The 23824-nt window shown below is 52.5% G+C and overlaps 2 protein-coding genes and 1 pseudogene across 5 annotated transcripts; all 3 read right to left on the bottom strand.

The window, feature by feature from the left end:
- Window positions 1–6: 6 nt before the first annotated feature.
- On the bottom strand, window positions 7–8153 carry FPGS (folylpolyglutamate synthase). Of its 3 annotated transcripts, none has more exons than XM_006917993.3 (15): window positions 7971–8153; window positions 6671–6799; window positions 6533–6586; window positions 6272–6336; window positions 5024–5138; window positions 4796–4876; window positions 4610–4671; window positions 4419–4521; window positions 4057–4134; window positions 3701–3848; window positions 3505–3594; window positions 2585–2735; window positions 2347–2422; window positions 1398–1464; window positions 7–592 (listed from the first exon to the last, which is right to left on the bottom strand). In XM_006917993.3, exons 1-15 carry the CDS (start codon window positions 8106–8108, stop codon window positions 207–209), a joined length of 1743 nt encoding a protein of 580 aa, XP_006918055.1. In that variant the 5' UTR covers window positions 8109–8153; the 3' UTR covers window positions 7–206. The 3 variants fall into 3 exon arrangements, with proteins under 3 accessions (XP_006918055.1, XP_015449578.1, XP_015449579.1); XM_015594092.2 differs by having other exon boundaries at window positions 6671–6769; XM_015594093.2 differs by having other exon boundaries at window positions 6671–6745.
- Window positions 8154–14501: 6348 nt separating this feature from the next.
- Window positions 14502–14620, bottom strand: LOC112484880 (annotated as a pseudogene).
- A 5165-nt stretch (window positions 14621–19785) lies between these two features.
- Window positions 19786–23818, bottom strand: CDK9 (cyclin dependent kinase 9). Of its 2 annotated transcripts, none has more exons than XM_006917992.2 (7): window positions 23683–23818; window positions 23136–23217; window positions 22282–22372; window positions 21761–21927; window positions 21492–21663; window positions 21185–21333; window positions 19786–20711 (listed from the first exon to the last, which is right to left on the bottom strand). In XM_006917992.2, exons 1-7 carry the CDS (start codon window positions 23772–23774, stop codon window positions 20346–20348), a joined length of 1119 nt encoding a protein of 372 aa, XP_006918054.1. In that variant the 5' UTR covers window positions 23775–23818; the 3' UTR covers window positions 19786–20345. The 2 variants fall into 2 exon arrangements, with proteins under 2 accessions (XP_006918054.1, XP_024907045.1); XM_025051277.1 differs by lacking the exon at window positions 23683–23818 and adding an exon at window positions 23420–23510.
- Between the last annotated feature and the right edge of the window lie 6 nt (window positions 23819–23824).

The following is a 23824-nucleotide window of genomic DNA, read 5'->3' as shown; positions in this document are numbered from 1 at the left end:
AAGGGGAGGCCAGGGACGCCACTGGCTCAGAGAATGTCTGATCTCAGCCTCCCACCATCTCTCTATTTCACTGCCCAGAGCCCAGGCCCCTGGGCCAGTCTAGATAGACTCAGGAAAGCAGAAAACAAAAGGCACCTTATATGGGAGTTCACCAAGAGGTGCAGGGCAGATGTGGGGAGGCCCCACCTCCAACCCCGCCGCCTCAGCTACTGGGACAGGGAAGGCTCCAGCAGCTTCAGGACACCACCCACTAGGTGCAGGCTTCCCGTGACCAGCACGTGGATGGCAGCAGCCTCACGGAGTACGTTGGCCCCGCTGCCTGCCACAGGGTGGGTGAAGAGGCCCCGTGGGGGACTGTGTGGTTGAAAGACAGGGTCCCGACCTTGGCTGATCCACTGCAAAGCTTGGGAGATGCAACTGAAGACGAGGGAGCTGGTGCTGTGGCTGTGCGCTGGGCGGGGTGCCAGCAGCAAGGACGTGGGCCCGCCAGGCTCCGGACAGGCTTGCTCCTCATCCAGGCGGCTCCAGTGCTGCTGGTGTTCCAGGCAGCGGAGCAGCACCTGGTCCAGTGTCACTGTGAAGTTCTGCTGGTCTGCAGGACGCGGAGACAGGCACGTCATCGAGGGGCATGGGAGTGGGGGACAGGGGAAGGGCAGGCCTGCTATGAGCACCTGTTCAATGCCAGGCCCTTTATATGCATTATCAGTCCTTACAATGGATGCTATGAGGAAACAGGCTCAGAAAGATTCAGAGACTTGCTCACCGTCTCTGAGCTGTTGAGAAGCGGAGCCAGGGAGTTTAGCTTTGAAGCTGGGGCTTTTGCCCAGTGAGCACATCTCCCCACCCTAGCGTCACTGCATTCATTGGTAAAATAGACAGAGTCTATTGCCAGGCGGGCATAAGCATTTCTAGAAATGCAGATTATTGGACTTTCCCTAGACAGTCTGATGAGGGGCATGGGGAGCTATATTTTTTACAATACTATTTCAAATTTTTTTGAACGTGACCCACAGTACTCACGTATGTATATAATAATGTCTGGAATAGAATCCTCATAAAACAGCACCTAACCTTATTTCGTGCAAAGCACATGGATATTTTCTATTCTATTTCGTTTAAAATAAAAAGTGCTAGTCGAGACCTACTAAATTGATTTCAAGAACCATCGGTGAGTAGTAATCTGCATTCTGAAAAATGTTTTCCCCAATAATTCTTTTTTAGTATTGCAGTCGCATGCAATATTCAAAATGTACCAAAGGATATTTATACAATAAAACAGATCTAGCTTCTACCCTAGACTTCCAAATCAGAAGCCCCCACTGTCACCAACAGAGCAGTCCACCTCAGGACCCTCCATCCCCTGCCCACTTCCAGGGACCATGCCTGTCACCTCTCACCTGCGTTGTCCGTGGATGACACCTCTGTTAGGTTAGGGCAGAAAACAGCATAGTCGAACTGGCAGGGCTAGAAGGGCCAAAGGGTAAAGTTTGGTGGCAGAGCCATGAGAAGATGCCCACCCCCAGACCTAAGTTCCGCACAGTCCCTCGGAGCCCACATATACACCTCCATCTCTGGAGATGCTCTCTAACTGCAGTTCAGCTGCAGGGATGCTGCATAAATCTGGACACAGCACCTCGGCTGCCCCTCATCTACCTCAGTATACCCTGCCTGGCCTGTGGCCTAGGTGGCATTCCCCACAGATGGGGAAACTAAGGCTTGGGGCGGGGGCTACATCTTAAGGTCACCCAGCTACTGAGCAGGCTCCAAATCCAGGCTGGCAAAGGCTTTCTGCACAAACGGCAGAGGTTCTGGGTATGAACAGCCTTGGCCTCCCGATCTGTGAAACGGGAAATGACCCCCAGGAACCACTTCAGCCCTGACAGCTTAGGGCAGCCTCAGTTTCCCCGAGCGGAGAAGGGCCCCTACGTGCTTTAGCCCAGTAACTCCTTAAATCAAACTTGATAAGCAGGAATCCTTAGTAGCACCCCATTGTCCGGGGAGGAAAACTGAGGCTCTTGTCCCAAGTCATATGCTAGTGGGTTGAAGCGGCATGACAAATGAGTCCGGAGCCTGTTCGTTGCACTACTAGCTGGTCCCCCTTTAACTCTGGGCTTGAGTCTGACCATGGGGGAGGATGAGGGCCATGACCAGTGACTAGACTTCCCCATGTGTCCAAGGCTTTTACATTTCATCCTCAGTACAATTCAAGGGAGGGGGAATTAACCTCATTCTAGAATTGAAAAAGCGTTGGCTCCGGGCGGAAGGCACCGCTAGGGGGTGAATGAGGGAGGCACACAACAAGCAGGCTTGGGCTAACTGTCGCCCTCCCGCCAGCCGGCCCCTCACCTGCAGCAGCTTCAGCAGGGCCGCGGCATCCCGGTCCCCGGTAGAGTTGAAGAGCAAGACACGCACCTCAGTCCCGCTTAGAGAGGGGCGAGGAGGGGTTAAGAGAGCCGCATCTCCCACCCCTTCTCCACAAACCATCCTTCCCCTAGGCCCCGCCTCTCCCTCCGGCCCAGTCCCGCCCCTGTCCCCTGGGTCCCGCCCCGGCCCCGCCCCGGCCCCGCCCCTGTCCAGCGTTCACCTGCCGGGCTCCTTGCAGCGGTGCAGCGCCTGCCGGAACCAGCGCACGCAGGCCTGCACGCTGCTGGAGGTATGCGCACCATCCAGGTACCAGGTGAGGGGCCCGCGCCGCAGCACCTGAGTCCGGCCCGGCCACTCGGTGTCCCGAAGCCCTGGGGGAGGTGGGCAAGGCAGCTTTTCAGCGGTCGCGAGGCGGCCCTCCCACATCCTCTCACCCTAGCCCTCAACTCGCACACACAACGAGCCCGCAGCGCCCCCGTCTGAGCGCTCTGAGGAGCTGATCAGCACCGGAGCCGACTACAGGGCGCCAGTCACTGGGATCAGCTCCCTGGCTGCCTCACCTGGTGGAATCCTCCAGGCAGCCCTGAGAGGGGCTATCACACATTAGTTCCTGTTACAGGCGGAGAGCCCTTAGCTTAGAGAAGTTAGGTCACAGTACACGTGGGCCCTGGCGCTGGAGTGTGATCCAAGGTCTACCTGGCTCCAGGACTGTGTCATGGCCCTGATGTGGGCACCCCATTCGTCGAAGGGGTTAAACAGCCCTGATCACCTACTATGTGCTGAAAGCTTTGGGGAGAGCAAGAAGTCTGACAACATTGCCCTTCTCAAGAACCTCACGGTCTTATGGTGTTGATGACAAGGATGACGGTAACAGCAGTTACCACTGCTGGGTACTTTATCCTGCACCTGCCAGGCTCTGGGCTCAGCCCCTTAGTGATGTCACAGTGGGCCCTATAATCATCTCACTAGACAGGTAGGGAAACTGAGGTTCACCGAGAGTCCATGAACTCAAAATCAGGGACACGTAATGACTTCAGAGTCCTTTCTCTTGGACACCATCTCGAATTGCCCCCACCTCTAGAACAGGAAACCGGAAGAATTGTCTGAAGGGACCTGGCTGGGCAGGAAGGTCCAACTCACCGCGCCGCATGTGGGGTGTGGGCTGGAACACAGGTGCCAGAGGTAGCTGCCGCAGGAGGCTTGGCCTGGTCGCCTTCACCTCCCCGACACCTGGGGGCCGGGGAGGACTACGTGAGACTGAATGTGCTCAGAACCCTCAGAGGCAGGCTCCATATGTCCCCTGCCCACGTGCCTGCCCACCCACCTGCGCACTTACCTCGGTGGTCCTTTTGCTGCAGCCAGCAGTGGGCCAGCTGCAAGGCCAAGGCAGCATTGGACCGCTGGTGCTCTCCCTCCAGACCCAGGGTTAGCGGCGGCCCCCCTTCCTCCAGAGCCTCCAGCGGTGGGCACAGGTAGAGGGGACACTGTAGAGGAATCGGGGGAGCTGCTGTTGCCACCCTGGCCTGAAGGCCCTTCCTGATGTCATCATCCCTTCCTTCTTTCCCCAGCAAGCCCTGCTCCTAGAACCAAGATGCGCTCCAGCTGGAGGAACAGCTGGTCTGCACCGCGCAGATGAGCAAACTGAGGCCCGAAAGGATAAAGCACGTCGCCAGCACTTCCATTCAGACTCACTGAGGTCTGCTCGGCGCGCTCCCTCAGCACTGCCAGAGGACCGTCAGGCTGGAGCACAGTGAAGGCAGGAACACCACGCTGTGGAGGACGGGGAGAGTAAGACGGGGTGCCAAAGGTCTTCCATCTTTGGCCCCCACATCCCTGGGCGGGGCGGGCCATTTAGCCTCCCTCCATAGGACCTATGGGAACCCCTCGATAGGGAGACTAAGGCCAGAGAGCGGGCTCAACTTGCTCCAGTCACACAAAGAGCTGAGGCAATAGCCCAGACCCTACTGATGTCCAAAATCTCGTTCTGAGTCAGGATACGAAGGACCTGGCCGTGGCCTCCATGTACCTCCCCATCCCTGGGGCTGCCTGGTCACCTTGAAGATGCCCCCTTTCTGCCATGCAATCTTCTCCACCGTGTCCCCCAGAAGGCTGGTGTGGTCGATGCCAAGGGAAGCGACCCCACACACCACAGGCTTCCTGCAGAAGACAAAAGGATCAGGATGCCCCTGCCCTGGGCTGCCTGGGCTTCCTGCCACCATCCATCTCCCCAAGCAGCTGCCCTTACCTGACAATGTTGGTGCAGTCGTAAGCCCCACCGATACCCACTTCCACCACTGCCAGGTCCACCTGCAGAGGACCAGAGAGCATGGCAACGGGTACAGGGTGCCCAGGTGCCACATGGGAGCCCCCAGCCTGCTGAGATTCCCCTCCCCAAAGCTCAGACACAGGGTTCTGGGGAGTGGGCACGCACCTTCTCTTGGAGGAAGACGTGGAAGGCCATGAGCGTGAGGAAGCGGAAGTAGGCGGGCATAGAGACACAGCTGTTGCTATCCTGTGGATAGGAGCATGTCAGAGCCTGGGGCCCCTGCAGCTTTGCTCTGGGAAGATGGGGTCCTGGGATGCGTAGTGCTTTCTAGGTCCATCCACCCAACCCAGCACCCCCTATCCTGCCCACCCACCAGCCCTCCTGCATGGGCACCTCGGTCTCCTCCAGCCGGTGGTAGAGGCGCCAGAAGTGCTTGGTGAAGAGCTCAGGGCTGATGGGCTGCCCGTTGATGCGAATCCGCTCACGCACTTGCACCAGGTGGGGAGAGCTGCCGGGAGACCTGAGGTCATCAGGACTCCCTGCCCAAGGGCCCCCGGCCTCCCCATACTCCCTAGTGAGACCTGTCTTTTGGAAACACAAATCTGACCATGTCACACTGGCCTGCTGAAAACCCTTCTGTGGCTTCCTCTGTCCTCAAGGGGGTTCCAGCTCCTTCCATCGGCCTCCTGGGCCCCAGTGGGGCTTATGCCACTGGCCTCTGTGCCTCACCTCTCCTGAGTCCCTCGGGAGTGCCCTGTGCCCCCTCAGCCACATGGGCCCAAGTTGAGGGCTCGGTTTTTACCCAAAAACTTATTTCGGAAGAGAGATTGTTGGCTTATATTTGAATCCTCAAAGGGCCTCTCATATTATGAGTCTTTATTTTGAACAATTATTTAAGGAAAACACACTGGCCTGAAATAACCTCAGTTAGCTGGTTTCAGATGCTTATAAGTCACCTGAAGGAACTGGTTACATATAAGGAGGCAAAAATCTTAAATGCCCCAACCCCAAGGACCAAATCCTGAGCAATTAACCACCAGGTTAATCCCACTGCTTTACAGGTGACCGACCAGCTAAAAAAGAGGCATGTACAGCCCAGGGAAGAGAGACCCATATCTACCCTGTCCCCCATCTTCTGGTATGAGTCTAGATGTCTGAGTATGACCAAGAGGGGGTGCTGCCTTGAAGACAAAGCCACAGCTGAGGCTGGCGGAGCGGAGGGCTCCCCTCCACTGCCCACTCAGAAAGCAGCATAAATGTCATAACCTACCCTTATCATTTAAGTCCTTACAAGCCAGGTTTTCATCTCCTTACTACAAAGACACCCTACTCAATAAATATTTCTGATTTAAAAATTGTATATGGAATTTAAGTTAATAAAAAAAGTGACCATTCTAGCTATGTATTTAGTTTACACATTCAAGCTGCTGCCGCCCTCCCAATTTTTTTTCATTGTGAAAATTAAAGACTGCCTTAAACTTGAGCAAATGTGGTAAATGCTAATTTAATGTTTATTGAGTGAATAAACATTGGGCAGAGAGAGAAGCAGCTGACCAGGGAGTGACCCCGGCCCTGAGGGGCTGGCTGGTTCCACAGACCCCAGTGAGCTAAGAGACACCACATCCCACTGCACCTCAGTACCTAAAGAATCCTGTCTTCAGGCCATAGTTTCGGAGGATACGTTCAGTGAAGGCACAGGTGGAACCCTAGAAAGAAAAGTTCTTTTTTTTTTTTTTCATTTTTCTTTTAAATTTAAAAAAGTTAGACATTTATACAATCCACGAAGTGATTCCCCCTCCGCGATGACTCTGGGACCCATCTGGCACTACGCAGAAAGTCTTGTGTGAACTTTCTGTGTAGTGCCCCCCCAATGGATAGCCTCCCCTGGGTCCTGTCCTTTACCTTCCCCTTGGTCCCAGTGATATGGATGATGTTCAGCCGGTCCAGGTCCTCCACCTGGCACAGACAGACAAGGTCCCCACCTCAGCAATAGGACTCACAGACAGAGTGGCGGGTGCTCACAGGCCCTGCCCACTTTACCTGCAGCCCACTCCGTGCCAAGTATAGCTCCATGGCTTCCAGCTGTTTCTGGGGGTCACCTCGCTGGCGCTTCACCTGCTCCAGGTAGCTGGCATTAGTCTGAAGGGTGTTGAGTGTGCGTACAGCATCCTGGCAACCACAGTCCCCAGGTAGCAGGTTAAGGCTCACTAGGGGTCCATAAGGACAGAGGAACCCAGTGCACCAGCAGCCAGGCGAGGGAACCAGCCTGCCTGCCAGCCCTGTTGCCCCAGCCTAGAGATTAGGCACCCTAGGCACCCATGAGAGAGAAGTGGCACTGTTCCCGCTCTGGCTGAGATGGGAGCCTGGGGCAGTTCAGCTCCACCCAGGGAGTGCCAGACTAAGCAGGTAACATGATTAATGGGACTAGCCTTGCTTGCTGTTTGAGCTCCCCAGGCTCCTCATCTCCTCCAATGGGGTCCACCACCATATTAGGTCCACCATGGGGTCAGAACTATGAAAGGTTAGGGTCTTAAAGTGGAGGAATTAGAATGAGGAATTCCTAAAGGCTTCCATGCCCAACGCTGATGACTGGGGTTCCACATTCTGACCCAGAGAGGAGCTGCTTGAAGCCATCAGATGGGGAAGAGGAGGAGGTTGGGAAGGAGAAAGGGTGTGCCCATGGGTCACCCAGCCAGGAAGGCAGGTAGGTCATCCTCAGGATGGTCCACACCGGGGGTGAGAGTGGGGATGCTGTTTATTCCTCTCAGGGCCTCAGTGGCTGGTCGGAGGCCCCACCCCCATTGAACTGGCGCCATCTGCCTGGCTAGCATCAAGTTTTGGTCTCTGGCAACTGGCCCCTGGCATAAAGCCAACAGGAAGTTTTCTATTTTCCAGATTCTTGCCCCAGCCCCATTGTTCCCGATTCCTGTCTGCCCCCCAGTCCAAGGCACTTGGATCTCCACCTCCTGAATCCTGGGGATTTCAACCCCAAATCTAGACTCCGGGATCCCTCAAGTCTGAATTCCTGAATCCCCAACTGCTGGTTCGAGCTCCGGAGATTGGAACACCAGAACTCCAGATGAGGCACTGGACTTCTTGGTCCTATCAATAGGCACTCCTTCCAAGTCTAACACGGAACACCTTCAGCCTCGGAATTCCCAGATCCGGCGGCCCAGGCTCAGCTTCCTAGCCCCTGTCCCCACCCCCGGGCTCCAGGATGTCTCCGCCCCCAGTCTCAGGCTCCTCCGTACTCTCTGTACAGCTGGCGGACCCGGATGCTGTGTGGCTCAAGGCCCAGCCCACGTGTCACAGCACGACCGCCGGCCTGCCTGCCAGATACCTGATACTCCATGCCCGGCTCTTGCGGCGCGGGCCTCGCGCTCAACTCTCGCCGCGCCGCGATCCAGGACGTTGCACCGCGCGGAGAAACTGCTGTCAGGAAGAAAGCGGCGCGCAGGTGGCTGCGTGCCCGCGACATAGTCGCGGCGCAGGCGACCTCACGCGGGGCTGGAGCCAGGGAGGCCCCGCCCCTCTTTGCTTCGCCCCGCCCCTACACGCCCCGCCAATCAGCGCCGCCCAAGGAGCCCACAGGCACCAATAAGAACCCGCTGATGCCATCCTTGTGAGGGGCAGACTTCGGGGCAGAGAGCGCCCATATTTATGAGGGGCAAGCTCTCCGTCCCTCTGCCTTAGGTGAACATGTATTCTTTTTGTCATCCTCCTCTCAAGGATCTAGCCGCACCCCCCCCAAAAGAGCCAGTCCCAGTCAGCAGCCCTCAGCCTCTGCTCCAGGCCGGAACCAGCTTTGAGGGGCTTGAAATGACCTTATGGGGGTCACTGAACCCCAGCCCCAAATGTCCCAAATCAACGCAGAGACCGCAGGCTGCGGGAATGCGGCTTCTGTCCTCACGAATCTGATTGCGGGGTAAAAGACCAAAAATCAGGCACCTACTCTATTGGGGCTCCTCGTCGACCCTGGGCAGCCTGGGAAGTCTTTCTGGAAGAAAGCAACATCCTGGCTGAGGTCTGTGGATGGGGGCAGTTAGCGAGGCGGCGGGTGGGGAGGGAACGATGTATGAAAAGCAGACGATTGGAGAGAGAACTAGGCGCCCAAGAGAACTGCACTTACACCTGATTGGGCCTAGCTGCCTTAGAGTGCCAGGATGCTAGATCCAGCAGGACCTAGCCTGAAAAGAAATTTGGATTAAATTTGGATGACAATAAATATGGTTTTAAAAGAGAGGACAAGATCAGATTTGCACTTGAAGATTTGCTGTGCAGATATGACTTTTTATTTACTAGATGGGATGCTGCCCGATTCATGAATCATTATAAAGCCAATTAGCCTTTTTTTTTTTTTTTTTTTAAGTGTATTGGAGAGCCATCTGGGGAGGGGGTAGGACAAGCTCCATTTGTCCTGGAGTTTTCAGAACTTTTTACTATTGCCTTCTTGGCCCCAACTGCTAACATGGAAAAAGTAGTTCGAAAATTCCCTTTTTACAGCTGAGGCCCAGAAGGGGGAGGGGTGTGTGTTTGTGGGGGGGGGTGCTGCAAACATCCCTCTAGGGAAATTTCCACAGATAAAAGGCAATCCTTCAAACAACCGATGGGATTTTAGAACCTCCCTCCCTCTTTCCTGCAGGTATTAGGGGTAAATATTTATCAGAGATTGTTTGATTTGGCAATAAATGGTGTTTTGGGAAGATCCCTTCATTGGCTGGCTGGACTTCTGCTCTCACTTGACAGCTGGGTGCCCCGCCCGGCCCCATGGGAGAGAAAGAGGTCCTTTCCTCTCTTGATTTCCTTTTTAATCATTGAAAACTTTCTCTTATATGCATGTATTTAATTTAATAAATTATATACATGTATATAATTTCATAACTGCATAAAAATGATCATAAAGAATCTTTAAATGTTTTTCTTTTGCTTACTCCCCCCACCTTCCTCCCATGATAATCCATGACAACTAACCACGTGTCCCACAGTTTTCTATGCTCATGAAATCACAGACACACCTAGACATCTACAGGGCCTTGTTGATGCAGATGATAATATTTTCTGCATTTTAACTTTCTTACTCAACAAGAAGCTTATACGGATTCCTCTAAGACATGGACTTAGCAAACGGTTAAGGAACGCTTCTCTGGGCCAGGCACTGCTCTAAACGCTTTCTCATTTAATCATCACAATCCTATGAAACAGGTACTAGTAAGGTCATCCTTGTTTTACAGGTGGGGAAACAATTGAGGTACAAAGGAATAAAGACACATGCTCGAGTCGCAAAATCAAGATTTGAACTCTGGCCCCAGCGTCCTTACTCCTAACCTCTGTGCCTCCCTCATGCTCTCCCCAATCCTGGGTGGGGGACACTGTTAAGTCAGTGGCAGTGACAGTACCGTAATGCACCCCCCACTTCCCTGCTGAAGACCCTTCACATAACCAGTGTTTTGCTGTTGTGGATAGTGTGCATACCAGGGGCTCTCATTCCTGCCATGCGATGGCACGGATTAGGAGGGCCAAGTTCAAGAGTGTTTGTGTTCTTTTCTCTCAACACTGCAACCTGTGCTGTGTGTGAGGAGGGGACCCTCTTCCCAGAATGCCCCCCAGACTGCTGGATGTAGAGTACCTTCTCATTGTCTCTGCATTTCCCTGGATGCAATGCATCTTTCCAGGTATTTATTTCAATAAACTGCTTCACTCATCCTTGGTCCATTTTTCTAATGTCTGTTTATCCCCATTCTTATGAAGTATAAAAGCACATTGGGTGTCACAGATATTATTTCTCTGTTCTGTCCTCTATACAGCAAGTTGTTTTTCTCATGTGTAACGGGGCATCTGATTCATATGTAACAGGGGGCATCTGAGCTCTGGGCCATTCCTCCGAGAATGAGGTCCCAGAGAAAATGACATTCCAGGAGGGAGACTCCCTCTTCGGGTGTAAGGTGGAAAACCCCACTTGCCTACAATCCTGGATATTTATTGATTTCTTTCCCTTTGCCTGGAGCAAAGCCATGTGTCAATCCTCCCCTCTGACCAGTGACAGGCCATCTCTAGAGCATGGCAATTTGCCGTCCTGGCAATTGTTGAGCTGCAGACCTCAGCTCCATCCAGAAACAGAAGTAGATGTACGGACATGGAAGGCAATAAACAGCACAGAAAATTCCAGGGATCTTGCCTGGTGTCATCCCAGTTGTACAGGGAGTTATAAGTGGTGACCAGGACCTTGGCAAAGCCACCCAGTGGCCTTGGGCAGGTCACCTGTTCCCTGGGCCTCTGTTTACTCCAAGGACAATGTTTATACCCAGTGTTGCTGGGAAATTTGTAGGCATAAAATTTAAAGGAGGTGGAGTAGAATAGATTTATCTTCCTTTCCTTATTAAAACTTTTCCTTTTAATTTTAATTTTAAATTCTAATATTTTGGGATGGATAATAGATATCATTCAAATAGTCAGAGGTACAAAAAGATGTACAGTGAAAAGCTCCCCTCCCACCTCAGGTCCCAGCATCCTAATCTCCCTCCCTCAAAAGCAAAGTCACGTTCTTCGGGATCTTTCCAGAGATATTTTATCCATTTACAAGCAAATGCAAATATATGTGACTTCCCTTTTGTAGTCACAGAAAGAAGACCACATATGACCATATATGTGAGTCTGTACTGTACATTTTCCACATGCTTTTATATATTGTACCTTATTCTGGACGGTGTCGGTACATAAGAGCCTCTGCGTTAGCTAATTTGTTTTGCTAAGCTGAGTAGTACTATTGTGTACTTGGCCAGTCTCCTCCTGATGGACATTTAAGTTTCCAGTATTTTGCCATCACAAACAATGTTGCAATGGGTAACATTTTACCCTCATTTCTTCCATGTGTAATTATATCTGATGGGTAAATTCCAAGAAGTTCAACAGCTGAGTGGAAGGTGATTTCCGTTAGATAGTTTCATATATATTGCCACATTGTTCTCCAAAGGGGTGAGGCCAGTTTCCAAGCTCATGCCTCTCCCCTCCACCGGAAGGGCATGAACCAGCCGTTTCCTCACCCACACAGATCATTAGCCAGCTTTGATCCTTACCAATCGATAGGTGGAAAAACGGATTTTTAGGGTAGTTATCAGTTGCATTATTTTATTTGGTAGAGGCTGAGCACTTTTCCTTATTTTTAGAAACTGTTTGCATTTCCTTTACAGTCTGCTCACCTCCTTTGGATCATTGTTTTCTATTTGAAAAGTCACAGATGTTCATAGAAGGAAATGGAGAAATGTATAAAGGAGAAAATCGAGGGCACTGTCGTCACACAGCTGGAGAGCCACCGTTACCACCATGAAGGCATTTCTGTTCTCCAGAAAGAATAGAAACAAAGACATTTTCTGGAAAGAAAAGAAAACAAAGGTGCTGGGAAATGGGCAAATGGGCCAGTATCCACACCCCGGAGGTGTGTGTAGGGTGAGTGAGGGGAGGAGGGATTCTGTTTTAACCTTCACCCTTCCAAAGAGAAAGGATAATATCCATCCATTCATTGATTCACTCATTTATTTGATGAGAAATGTTCTCTTGCCAGACCCTGGGCTGGGTGCTGGGAACACTAGGTTCTGGGGACAGATGCCAGAGTTCTTCTCGTGGAGCGTCCTGTCCTTGGGGTGAAAGGGCAGTAAAGAGGGAAATTCAGAAAGGAATATACATATCTGCAAACCGTGACCAGAGTCACCCTCATTGCTATAGGGGTAGGAGGCTGAGGCCCAGAGAGGAATAGAGACAGCTTGGAGTCATATAGCAGGTCAGCAAAGGCATGGTGCCGGGCTCCAGGGTGAACTTTCTAAACTTATAGCTGCCTGAGTGACCGCCTCCTCTCCTGCCCCATCATGCACTCAGGATTAATAAAGCCCACAGCCCACCGTGGCCTGGCCTCTGCCCACCTCTAGCCTCATCCACCACTGCAGGGTCCCACCCCTGCCAGCTGACAAGGACTTCCAGAATTGATCTTGGCCTCTTCCACCTTTATGCTTTCGCTCACATTCGCCTCTGCCTAAAATACCTTTCCTCTGTGCTTTCCTTCTCTGCATTTTTAGGTAGGCTGCTTTTAGCTAACATTTATTAAGCACTTACCCCTGTACTTGGCATTGCAATCTCTTTTCATCTTCTTGAGAATTGTGTGAATTTGAGGTTATCCCTATTTGATAGGTGGAGAAATGGATGCTCACGGAGGTTAAATAACTCATCTAAGGTGACACAGCCAGTATATGACAGAGCCAAGATTAAAATCTGGATTTGCTGACTCTAAAGTCTTCCCTAACTCACTACCTGTCTGGTCACCCTGGCTCTCTGCCGTCGATGTGCCGTGTGACCCTGGACAGTTTCCTTCCCCTCTCTGATCCTGTCTGGCTCTTGGTCTCCTCCTAAGTAGGGTGATGGCTGAAATGAGCTCTTTACCAGCCATAATTTCTGGGGATATCTCAGAGCAGGGGGTAAAACGTCTCAGTGAGGACAAGTCTCCAAAGGCCTCCACACCCCTGAGAGCCTGGATTAGAGAGGTCTAACTGCCCCTTCCCTGCCCCCACCCAGGGTTCGGTGAAGACCAGGGGAGGTTCAAGCTCATTGGCAGGTTTATACAGAAGCCTAGCATTCAGAAGGGAGGGTACGAATCCACCCCAGGGCTCCGACCCTCTGATATCCATGAGGATTCCCCCAACTCCAAATATCTCTGTACATCCACTGACCTACAAGGAAACACTTTTCTGTAACTGGGAGGAAGACAACTTGCCTTGGGCGGAATTCCTTATTTTCACTGGGACAGCCTCTCCTCCTTTGACAGCTGGCTGCTAAGGTGTTGATAGATTCAGCTTATTAGTAGGACAAATGGGCCTCCCTTTGACCCTGCAATTCCACCTCTAAACATGACCCTGGAAACAACTGGAGGTATGATCAGGTATGATAGGGCCCACTGGGCCCTATCTTGGGTGGCAGGTGACATGGCTGGTGAAGCCCTTTTGCCTGAAACCCTTTGTTCTCTGGGCTTCCGTGACCCCTCCCTCCTTGTTCTCCTCCTTCCTTGCTGGCTGTACCTTCTCCAAGATCTTCCCACGGGAGGGCCCAGGCCTCACACCGCTCTCTCCAAGGTTCTGCTGTCCCAGATCTTTGATGCCATCTGATGTCCCTCTTCACTGAACTACAGCCATGAACATCTAAACTGGTCACATCCACAACACATGTTGTCTTGCATTTCTACCCCGAAACCTGCTCCTCCCCTTTCCACCTTGGAAAACATCTCTGCCACCCATCCTGCCGCCCATATCTACAGCTGGGCCTCAGCTTGGGTTTCCCTCCGCCTCACCCCCAAAGGCCACCATCCACAGCCTGTCCACCCCACCCCACTGCCTTCCCTCGGGCCGCCCTGCGGTCCAGGCCTCCAGCGCTGGTCCACCTCATGGTCTCTTTGCTGCTGCTCCTCTTGACCCTACAACCATTCTCCATCATTTTTTTAAAAAATCAGATTTTTGTGTCTCTTCTGCTTAAAACCCTCCAGTGGATTCCCATTGCACTTAGGATGAATTCAAACCTCCAATCTTACCACCTCTTACCATCACCCCCAGCCCTGCTGACCTTTCCTCTGATCCCCAAACTCATGCCCACCTTTGCGAAAGTCCACAACTAGTGATCACTCCACATTAAAGGTACTCATTTAATCTTTGTGGGAAACTGAGGCTGGTGGAAGGTCACACAGAGTGAATGCTTGACAAAGCCTCAGGGACTTTGCATAGGTGGTTCCCTCTGCCTGGAACATTCTTCCCCCCAAAAGTTCACGTGACCAACTCCTAGTCATTCCAGGTCTGCTCACATGTCACCTTCTTGCTGCATTCTTTTTTTTTTTTTTTTAATGCTACAGCACCTGGTCTTCCTAGGTGGTCTCCCATCCAAGTACTAACCAGGCCCGACCCTGCTTAGCTTCTGAAGTCAGATAAGATCAGACACATTCAAGGTGGCATGGCCATAGATCTTAGAGCTCTTCTTAACCAACTCCTTTGTTCGGAGCTGGGGACATAGGCCCAGCAGGGGCCAGAACTGATCTGGAACCAGCTGTGGCTCTTTCGAAGTTCCTAGGTTCCCCACTCATGACCAAGAGGGGCCCTTGGATGACACTAGGAATGTGACACAGGGCTTCGTAGTGAGCCAGGCCACATAAAGGCTGACTTCTGGCCTGCCTCCTCCTTCAGGGGCCTGAATGCTCCTTGAGCTTGTTATTTCACTCTGTGACCACCATTGTCTGTGGCACCTGCTCCCGGGAGTTGTCCTTGCCACGTGCTGTGCTGAGCTGATTTTACAGGTGAGGAAACTGAGGACCTGAGGAGAGGAATCACCTGTGCACGTCACCGGCTAGCAAATGGCAGACCGAGGATGCAGCTCAGTCTCAGCTCCGTCTGATGCCGGTGACTACTGATTTAGTCCCTCTGACTAAGCTAATTTTTTTCATTTGTAACTTGGATTTTCTTAAATCACAGTTAACGTGAGTTATCCCTAGACGTCAGCACTGTGCAGAGACCTTCGCGCCACCTGTCTCACTGGATGCTCACCCACCCTGTGAGGAAGCTTCTGTTCTGGGACCCATTTCTCACAGGAGGCAACAAAAGCCTAACAGAGTAAGTAACTTAGTCACTCACAGGAATACTGGGCCCCTGACTCCACCCCCAGGCCACCCCTGGACCCCACCCCCACCTGCCCTGTGCTGGCAAGGTGACGGGGTCATCTGGTCCCAGGTTGACAAAGTTCTGGCCTTGAGCTGGCTCTTCAAAGAGAGGCCCTGAAGCCGGGAGAGGCCCGGCTTGAGGGGCTGCCCTAGTGAGGAGATTCACACCACGTGACCCTGGGCAAGTCATCTCATCTCTCTAGGGTCCTGGCTTCTAAAGTGAGGGGGCCCAGGTGACTTCAAAGGAGCCACTGCCCCCAAGCCCTGGCATCTGGGGCCGCCCCTTCTCTGCTGCCGGCCAGAAGGTTTCATCTGTCCAGAGGGCCTAGAGAGGCATGGCCCGGCCAGGCATGCTGCCCCGGGGGACACTGGCCCAGCTGCTGCTGCCTCTCCTGGGCCTCAGACTGCAGTCCCGAGAGGGAGGAAGGGATGAAACTTCTCTTGGCGCCCATTCAATAGAGGACGAAACCGAAGCTTGGGGAGGCTGAGCGACTTGTCTAGTGACTGTCAGCATGTGAGCCTAGATTCCTGCTCTTCCCCTTGCGGCCTGGCCCGGTTCCCGTCCCCAACTCCAGTCAGTCTCTGCCTGAGCCAGGCTGGAAGGTGTCTGCTGCCAGCCTCCTTGGTGAGTCTTCTCACCTGGCTGAGCCTTGTCGCCTCATCTGTAAAGCTGGGATGACAGCTGTGCCCACCTCAGAAGGCTGGAAGAGGCTGGATGAGAGGGTGCTGGGCCCAGATCACAGAACGAGGGCTCCACCCATGAGACAAGGTCAGAAATCTTTATGGGTCTAAATCCCTAACTGCTCTTAACTGCACCTACCAGATCTATAAAATGCAGATAATGGTCTAATGGTCTCGGATCTGTAAAATGCAGATAACAGTGGGCACAGGGCCCAGCAAGCGGTAAGCACTTGATCAATGTTGCCATTATCATTATTAAAATGAGACTAACGGTCCTCCCTTATCAAGCAGTCCCGAGTTAAATCAGATAAAACCTATAGTCTACTGATCATGTGAACAGGACTGGCACACAGGAAGACCCTTGAGGTAGCCTCTGCCGCCACCCACGCCTGCCATCGGTTCTGCTCTAGAGACTCTTCTCAAGAGCCTCCCCACGCCCATGTTGGCTGGGGGCTTCCGTGGAGACTCCAGCTGGATGGAAGGTAGAGCTGCGAAGTCCTCAGGGCCCTAGACCATCCTAGACCTTTAGAACAAGGCTTATCAAAGACGAGGTTTTTTCCCTTGGGGTTCTGCAAAGTGTGGGGTTAGTATCATTGCTGACAGCTTCGGACCCCCGAGGGATGGATATTTACACCCATTTGTACAAAAGAAAGAACTGAGACGTAGAGAGGTAGGCCACCTGTCCAAGGCCACCTTGTTCTCCTACCTGGAAGCAGGCAGATTTAGCTGAGAAAGGCCTCCTAGGTGGGCCAGGTCGCTCCATATTTGTTGCTTCTCACCAGAGCCTCTCAGCCCCGGACCTGGAGGTGGCCAGGGACCTGGCGACTTTTATCCCTGGGCTTCCTGCTCCTCAACCAGGAGGGGCACGAAGTGATCACAGATGTGGGTACTTCTGCCCAGCCAAGCCCACTCTGCGCTCCAGCTGGGCTAGAGATGGGAGGGGGCGTTGAGAGGATACCTAAGACCTCACCTTCTCCTGCCCTGCCGCCCAGGCCCTCCACCCTCCTCCAGTGTGCTGGGAGGAAGATCTCACTGACAGGTTCCTGCTCTCACCCTGGGATCTGCCCAGGGACCTCCTGTCTTCCCGGGAGGTTTCCAGAGTGCACACGGGACTAGTCAGACTCTGAGTTAAATATTTAACAACTGAGCAGAGGTTAAAGGAGAGCAGGCCGGCAGGGGTGTGGGGGGAGCAGCGCTGGGAGGCTTCCAGCCCTTGGGGCTGGCTTTATCAGGTCTCTCTTATCACAGCTCACCTGCCCACCTCCCCTAACTGTTAGGGCCCCGTTTGCCTTTCCTCTGCCATGCTGGGACCCCTGGGGATAGAAATCAGGACTCAGACTTACCCGGGCTGCAGAGCCCATGAGCCCATTCACACAGGTGGGTAGAAACCTCTCCTGTTTACCCACCTCTTCTGTCCTCTGCTCAGAGCTGGCTGACTCGTTCCAGTATTTGGGGGATTCACAGGTGCCGGACACCACTCAGGTGCCTCAGGGTTCATGCCCCTACAGTTCTTGCCCTCTGGGAGCTTTTATTCCACGTCAGGCACCATCCTCCACAGACTGGGATGAGACCTCTGTCACATCAGGGTTGGACAGACCCACATCTGCCACTAGTCCTGGCCTTCCCTCTGGGGTGTTCTTTGGGGAGGTGGGGTCGGGGAAGATCAGAGCTAGAAGCTCCAGGGTTTAGGGCCTGCTTTAGTTTGTTTTAAAATATGATGTAATTGCACGAATAAAAATATTAAGAAATATTAGAAAACACAGAGAAGTATAAAGGACAGACCACTCCAAATAACCATGGGTTTTTCTTATAAAACAAGCTCAAGCAGTAGATATTTCCCACCTGTTGTCTTTGGAACGTCTTTTTGGGGCAGTACATACACTTCTATGACCTTTTTCATTGTCCAGCATCCTATCCTAGAGCCCTCCCCTATCTGCACTGCTCAGATCCCAACCAGCAGCGTGGGCATTGCCCGTCAGCTTGTTACAGGTGCCCCATCCAGACTGCGCCCTCTCTACTGAGTCATTCCGTAAAGTCATGGCTCTCAAATCTTAAGACTATACAAGACTAGCTTGAAACCAAATCCTTCTCCGTGGTAGATGCTATTTCTTGGCCTTGGTTCCCTTCTTCCCATTCTCAGTGGTTCTGCTGCTCCTGGCGGGGTTTCAACAGAAGAGCTCTACCCAGTGGCTCTTGCCAAGGTCACCACTAACCTCTACGTGGTTAAACCCATGGTCAGTCCTCACTCCTATCTTTTGGACCCATCAGCAGAACTCGTGTAAGTGACCACTCCATCCTCCCCAAAACACTGTCCCTGAGCTTCTGGAACCCACTCTCCCTCTGGCCTCTTTGGAGTACCCCAGTGGGCCACATCTCCCTTCTCCCATCTTCCAGTGAGGGCTCCATGAGGTAATAGACTGTACAATCGCTAACAAGAAATTTCTGGAATTGCTGGTATTTTAATACCAACTTTTTATAGAAACTTTTTATCCTTCAGAGAAAAAAAACTCATAACTTTGAACAATGGAACCAGCCGTGTGAGTTATCCCACATCAATCATGTCATTCAAAACCTATCGACTTGATCACCATAGGACACCTTGCTGTTTTTGGATTTCTTTGATTATTAGTTGTATTGAGTAGTTCATGACCACCTGGAACCTTGAAATGTGACCTTATTTGAAAAGATCTTTGTAGAGAGAATTGGTTAAGATAAAGTTATAATGGATCAAGGTGAATCCTAAATCTAATGACTGGTGTCTTCATAAGAGACAGAGGCACAGAGGGTAAGAACACCACGTGAAGACGGGGTGGAGTGATACATCTACAAGCCAAGGACACAGGGACCGCAGGCAGCTGCTGGAAGCTACGAGAGGCATGTAGCAGACTCTCTCTGAGTGTCCAGGGCCAACCCTGCCCACACCTGGCTTTTGGGCTTCTAGCCCCCAGAACCAAGAGTCGTTAACTTAAGCCATCATGCTCGTGGTAATTGGTTACAGCAGCCCCGAGAAACTAATACTCTAAGAATTTTTTAATTTGCACTAGCATTTTGTAAAGCTGTGATCTGGGTCAACTCTCACAGGGATAGTTCTGGTCAAAGGTTTTGCCTACCTTCCCCCGTTCCTGGAGCCCTCCCAGCGGACTCCATCTGTGACGGAACGTAAAATTTACCTCAAATATGTCTGTCTCCAGCTTTACTCAGGACGTCCTATTCCTCCAAGGGTCCCAGCTCTGAGCCCTTAAGATCCAACCATACACTAACTTGTCCTCTTGCCCCCTCATCACTTTAATCCAAACTACTGCCACCTCCCCAAGCCCCTGACATCCTCCAACTCCTCGCTTGGCTCCAAGCCGCCCTCTACTCAGCAACCAGGACCTGCGTAAGCTACAGATCTGTTGTCATTCCATTGAGAGCCTTCCGCAGCCTCCCGTGCTCACGAGTCAAATTTGAACACGTCTGTCATCTACAGCAGACTGTCCCCACTTGGGTCACCACTGCAGACATGGAGAAAAGGGAACTGAGATCCTTTGATGTTTTCCCTCTTCCTCTGACACTGAGTGGAGAGGGGCAAGGGAACTTCATGGTGCCTGCCCTTGAAGGGGAGCGTGATGCCAAGTGTTCTGGTAGGTATCTGAGGAAAAAAAAGACAAAAGTCCTATACAGTTATGTCAGGGGACATAAACTGAGACAAAAAATTGAAGATTTGACAAATCAAAACAACTTCAACAGGAAGGCCCAACCTGTTGGCTGCAGGGTAAGAGCTGAGAATCTGAATACAGAATAGAGCACAAAGCCGTTTACTGAAAAAGAGTCAACTTTAATTGTTAACTGGCCAAACTGTGTCCAGAATGTCTCTCAACAACCGAATATCAGAAACACGATAAAATTCTCCTACTGAAGAAACCAAGTTATTGCCAGCTCCAGTGCTTCTGAGGGTCAGGCCAAGAGCAGCCCATTTCCAAGGCTGGTTGTCCCCCACGTGAGTTTCTCATCCCAAGAGGAAGGCTGGGGATGGACGAGGGACCTGTTCCCTCCTCCAGTCGAACTCTTAGAAAGTCAGTGGTGGGGTGCACCTCTCCTCCCACCTCATTCTTGTCCTAAGGTAAATGCAGACCCTCTGGGTATTATCCAGAAAACCAGGGAACCAGGTGAGGCAGCCCCAGTGCCCTCCTGGACTCTCAGCCAAAGCTTTATTCCAGTCCATCCAGCTGGTATTCCCAAGGCCCAGAGTGGGGATTAAATAAAATATGCACTAGAGAAAAAACTCAAATGCCCCTTCATCTCCACAATGTGAGTCCCATAGCAGAAAAGAAAAATAAAACAAGAGCCTTAAAGCAGAGTGACAGCAGCTGGCCCTCAGAAGACGCGCTCAAACTCCGTCTGGTTGGTAGTGGTGGGGTTTCGACTCTGGTTGGTGGACTGTTGGGTGATCTGGCTGCCCTTCCGGCGTGGCGGCGCCAGGTACTCGAACATGGATGTCAGGTGGGTGGACAGCATGCCCCTGAGGTCCGACGGCATGGGGTCAGACCAGAAGAAGTCGTGGTTGAGGGCGTCGTCGCTGTCGATGCGCTGTGCGGGGTCCAGTACCAGCAGCTTGTCGATGAGGTCCAGCGCATATGGGTCCCGCACGTAGGCCTTCAGCCTGTCCTTCACCTTCCGCTTCTGGCCCTTGACCAGCTCCAGCTTCTCAAACAGCTCATACTTGTCCACATTTGGCCACACCTGCGGGTGGGGGCATGGAGAGAGGATAAGAGTTAGTTCGGGGGGCGTGTGGCTTATCCGTTGGTCAAGCACCTGAAGGGACTGAAACTTCTCCGTTCAAATGTTCCCAGACCAACCCTGGAGGACAAACTTGACCCCTCCGAGGTGAAGGCAGCAGTGACCATGCACTTGGCCCTTTCATGTAAACTGGCTGGAATATGTGCACCAAAGCTGACAGAGCCATAGCTGTTTCACAGAAGAGAAACTCAGCTCTGAGGTGCGAAGTCCAAATGCTCGGCCCAAGGCCACAGAACGGACTGGTGATGGAACCAACACAGCCTGTGTGCCCTAAAGAGCAAGCCCTGTCCCTCCAGCAGCCACCTCTCCAGAGAGAGCTTTCCTTCTGTTCCACTCCCCACTCCACCCCTGCCAGGGAGCCTGGTGGGTCTCTGCATCCTGTAGGGACCAAGGGCCCAGGTAGCCTGGCCACGTACCTCAGGGGTGATGGAGCCACAGAGCTGGCTGATGAGGGCAAGCTGGTGCTGCTCCGTGTTGCCCTGCATGATAGGGCTGCGGGTCCACATCTCCGCCATGATGCACCCGGCACCCCACAGGTCAATGGGGGGGCCGTAGTCCCGCTCCCCTGGGAAGAAGAGCGCACCAGGAGGGCCCCTTGAGCCCGAGGGCCTCCTGAGACGCAATGCCCTGAGGCTGGCGGCTCAGGAAGCCCAGGCAGTGGGCGGCTGAGGCCCGGTTAAGCGCCCGGCCCCTGCCCCCTTCTGCCCACTCGGAAGTCCTCACCGAGCAAGAGCTCCGGGGGCCGGTACCAAAGCGTCACCACACGGTTGGTATAGCGGTTGGGCTGACTGTTCTTGGCCAGACTGAAGGCCCGGGCCAGCCCAAAGTCTGCCAGCTTCAGGACCCCATCTCGGGTGATGAGCACGTTAGCTGCCTTCATGTCCCTGTGCAGGATCTGCAAGAAGGGCAAGAGTGAGGTCTCCTTTAGCCACACACACCCCTCCAGCAGTGGGAGTAGAGGCCAGACCAAGCCTTGGTCTCTCCTTCCCCACCTTGTTCCTGTGGATGTAGTAGAGACCATTGAGCAACATCTGCATGACCCTCTTGATCTCAGACAGTGTGAACTTGACTAAGACGTTGCTCAGCAGTCCAGCAAGGTCATGCTCGCAGAAGTCAAACACCAGGTATATACTGCCTTTGCAGCGGTTATAGGGGGAAGCTGAGGTGGGAAGAATGGGGAAAGGGGGGCAAAAAGAAGAAGTCAAAAATCCCATATGCAACTTATTTTCCCAAAAACAGCGCCTACGCCCAACTCATGGACACCCGGCATCCATCTGTGCGTTCCTTCACTGGTAAAATATTTCCTGAGTGCCTCCTCTGGGACGGGTGCCGTGGCAGGCCCTAGAAAAACACCAGCTATGATGAAAGGACCAGAGAAAGCAATCATAGCTGGTAAGCATGTCTGTGTTAAAAAGCAGTTTAAGTGTGTCTGGTTCCAACTTTGCAAACAAAGCCTCAAGTCATAAGCCTTATTTTCTCCATTTGAAAATGGAAACAAGATCCAAAACCTTACCTTTGGTTCGACAGATCTCAATCAAGTTGACCACATTCTCATGTTTTAGAAGCTGGAGGATCTTGATCTCCCGCAAGGCTGTAATAGGGAACTGCGTGAGAGAAAGACAGACGGTGGGGTTGAAAGTAAGTACATTACAGATCAAGGAACTGGCTGGCCACGGGGTCTGTACTAAGCAGTATGGGTTAAGAGACAGTAAGATCACAGACTCTGAAATCAGCTATCTCAGATGCCTTATCCGTAAAATGGGTGTAAAGTACTATGTACCCCTCAAGAAGTTAGAGACGATAAATTGATGTAGCGATACTTAATCCCTTCACTATTGGTCACTAAATGCTCCAGAGCTTCTTCAACCTTTAAATTTTAGCTCCATGCCTGTGTTTAACCTGCTGGGTGCTAATAAAAACACATATAACTATTGAAAAATCATGTGAAGAAGTAGGTCTCTGGAAGCTGGACTAAAGCAAAGATGAGGTGGGGGAGGGGACTGCTCCTTTTCAGTTGAGTACTAGTCACCCTTTTAAAGCCACTGCATGTATTTTTCTTTTACATCAAACAAAATTAAACGCTAAAGAAAAAGTGTTTAAAGTCTATCTAATTTCACAAACAGAGGTGCACGCAATGCAAGCATGAGCTCCCCCTCCTGGCCCAACCGTATTTGCCTACGAATGAAATATCAAATGCTTTAAAACATTTCAACGAAAAGACTTCATTTGGAAGTCAGTTTCCCTGTACTATGGAAATTCCCGAGCTACGATACATAAATTGAATCTCGACGTGTGAGTCCTAGAAGCGCGGTAGAAACCCACGTGCAAAGAGGAGACGGCTGGCCTGCCCACCCCACCCGTACTCACCCCTTCCTTCTCGTTCTCCATCAGTACCTTCTTCAGAGCCACCTTTTGGCCGGTCAAGCGGTGCTTTGCCTTAAACACCTCCCTGTAGGCCAAGAGGGGAACGCAAAAGGGCTCATCAGGCCGTTTTCATATGGCTCGCCCCTCCCCCACCAGAGGAAGACGCCAGCAAGGGGATTCTCGGGCGGGGCTGGGCCTGGTACCTAGGGCACTCGGCTACCCTACCATCCCCTATCTGCAGTCCCTCTCCGAGCCTCTACCTCCTCCCTTCCGTCTCTTCTCCTCACCCAGGCATCTCTCTGAGAGATCCTGCTCCCCTCACAAGCTCCTCTCTGCAACCCCTCCCTGTCCCCCACCACGGGCCTCAGGCTCCTCCCAGCCAGTCAGCTCCGTCAGACCCGGACGCGCTGCGGCGCGGCCCAGAGAGACCAGAGGACAAATCTAGGGCTGGGTGGTTCCCCGACCATCTCCGACCCGGCCCCGGGCGTCCCGACGTCGGCCCTGAGGGGTGCAGGCCCAGGGTACCGGGTCCCTCGGGGCCCAGCCTTACCCAAAGGTGCCTTGGCCGATCTTAGCAAGCTTCTCATATTTGGTCACCTCATCACAAAAAGGGCACTCCACTGAGTCGTACTGTTTTGCCATGGCCGCTTCCAGCGCGCCGCCGCCGCCCCCAGCCGCCGCCGCCGCTCCCG

This window comes from Pteropus alecto, unplaced genomic scaffold (assembly GCF_000325575.1).
Source record: "Pteropus alecto unplaced genomic scaffold, ASM32557v1 scaffold67, whole genome shotgun sequence".
Classification (NCBI taxonomy): domain Eukaryota; kingdom Metazoa; phylum Chordata; class Mammalia; order Chiroptera; family Pteropodidae; genus Pteropus; species Pteropus alecto.
The sequence above is the reverse complement of the archived record's forward strand: the minus strand, read 5'-3'. Positions and strand labels throughout refer to the sequence as shown.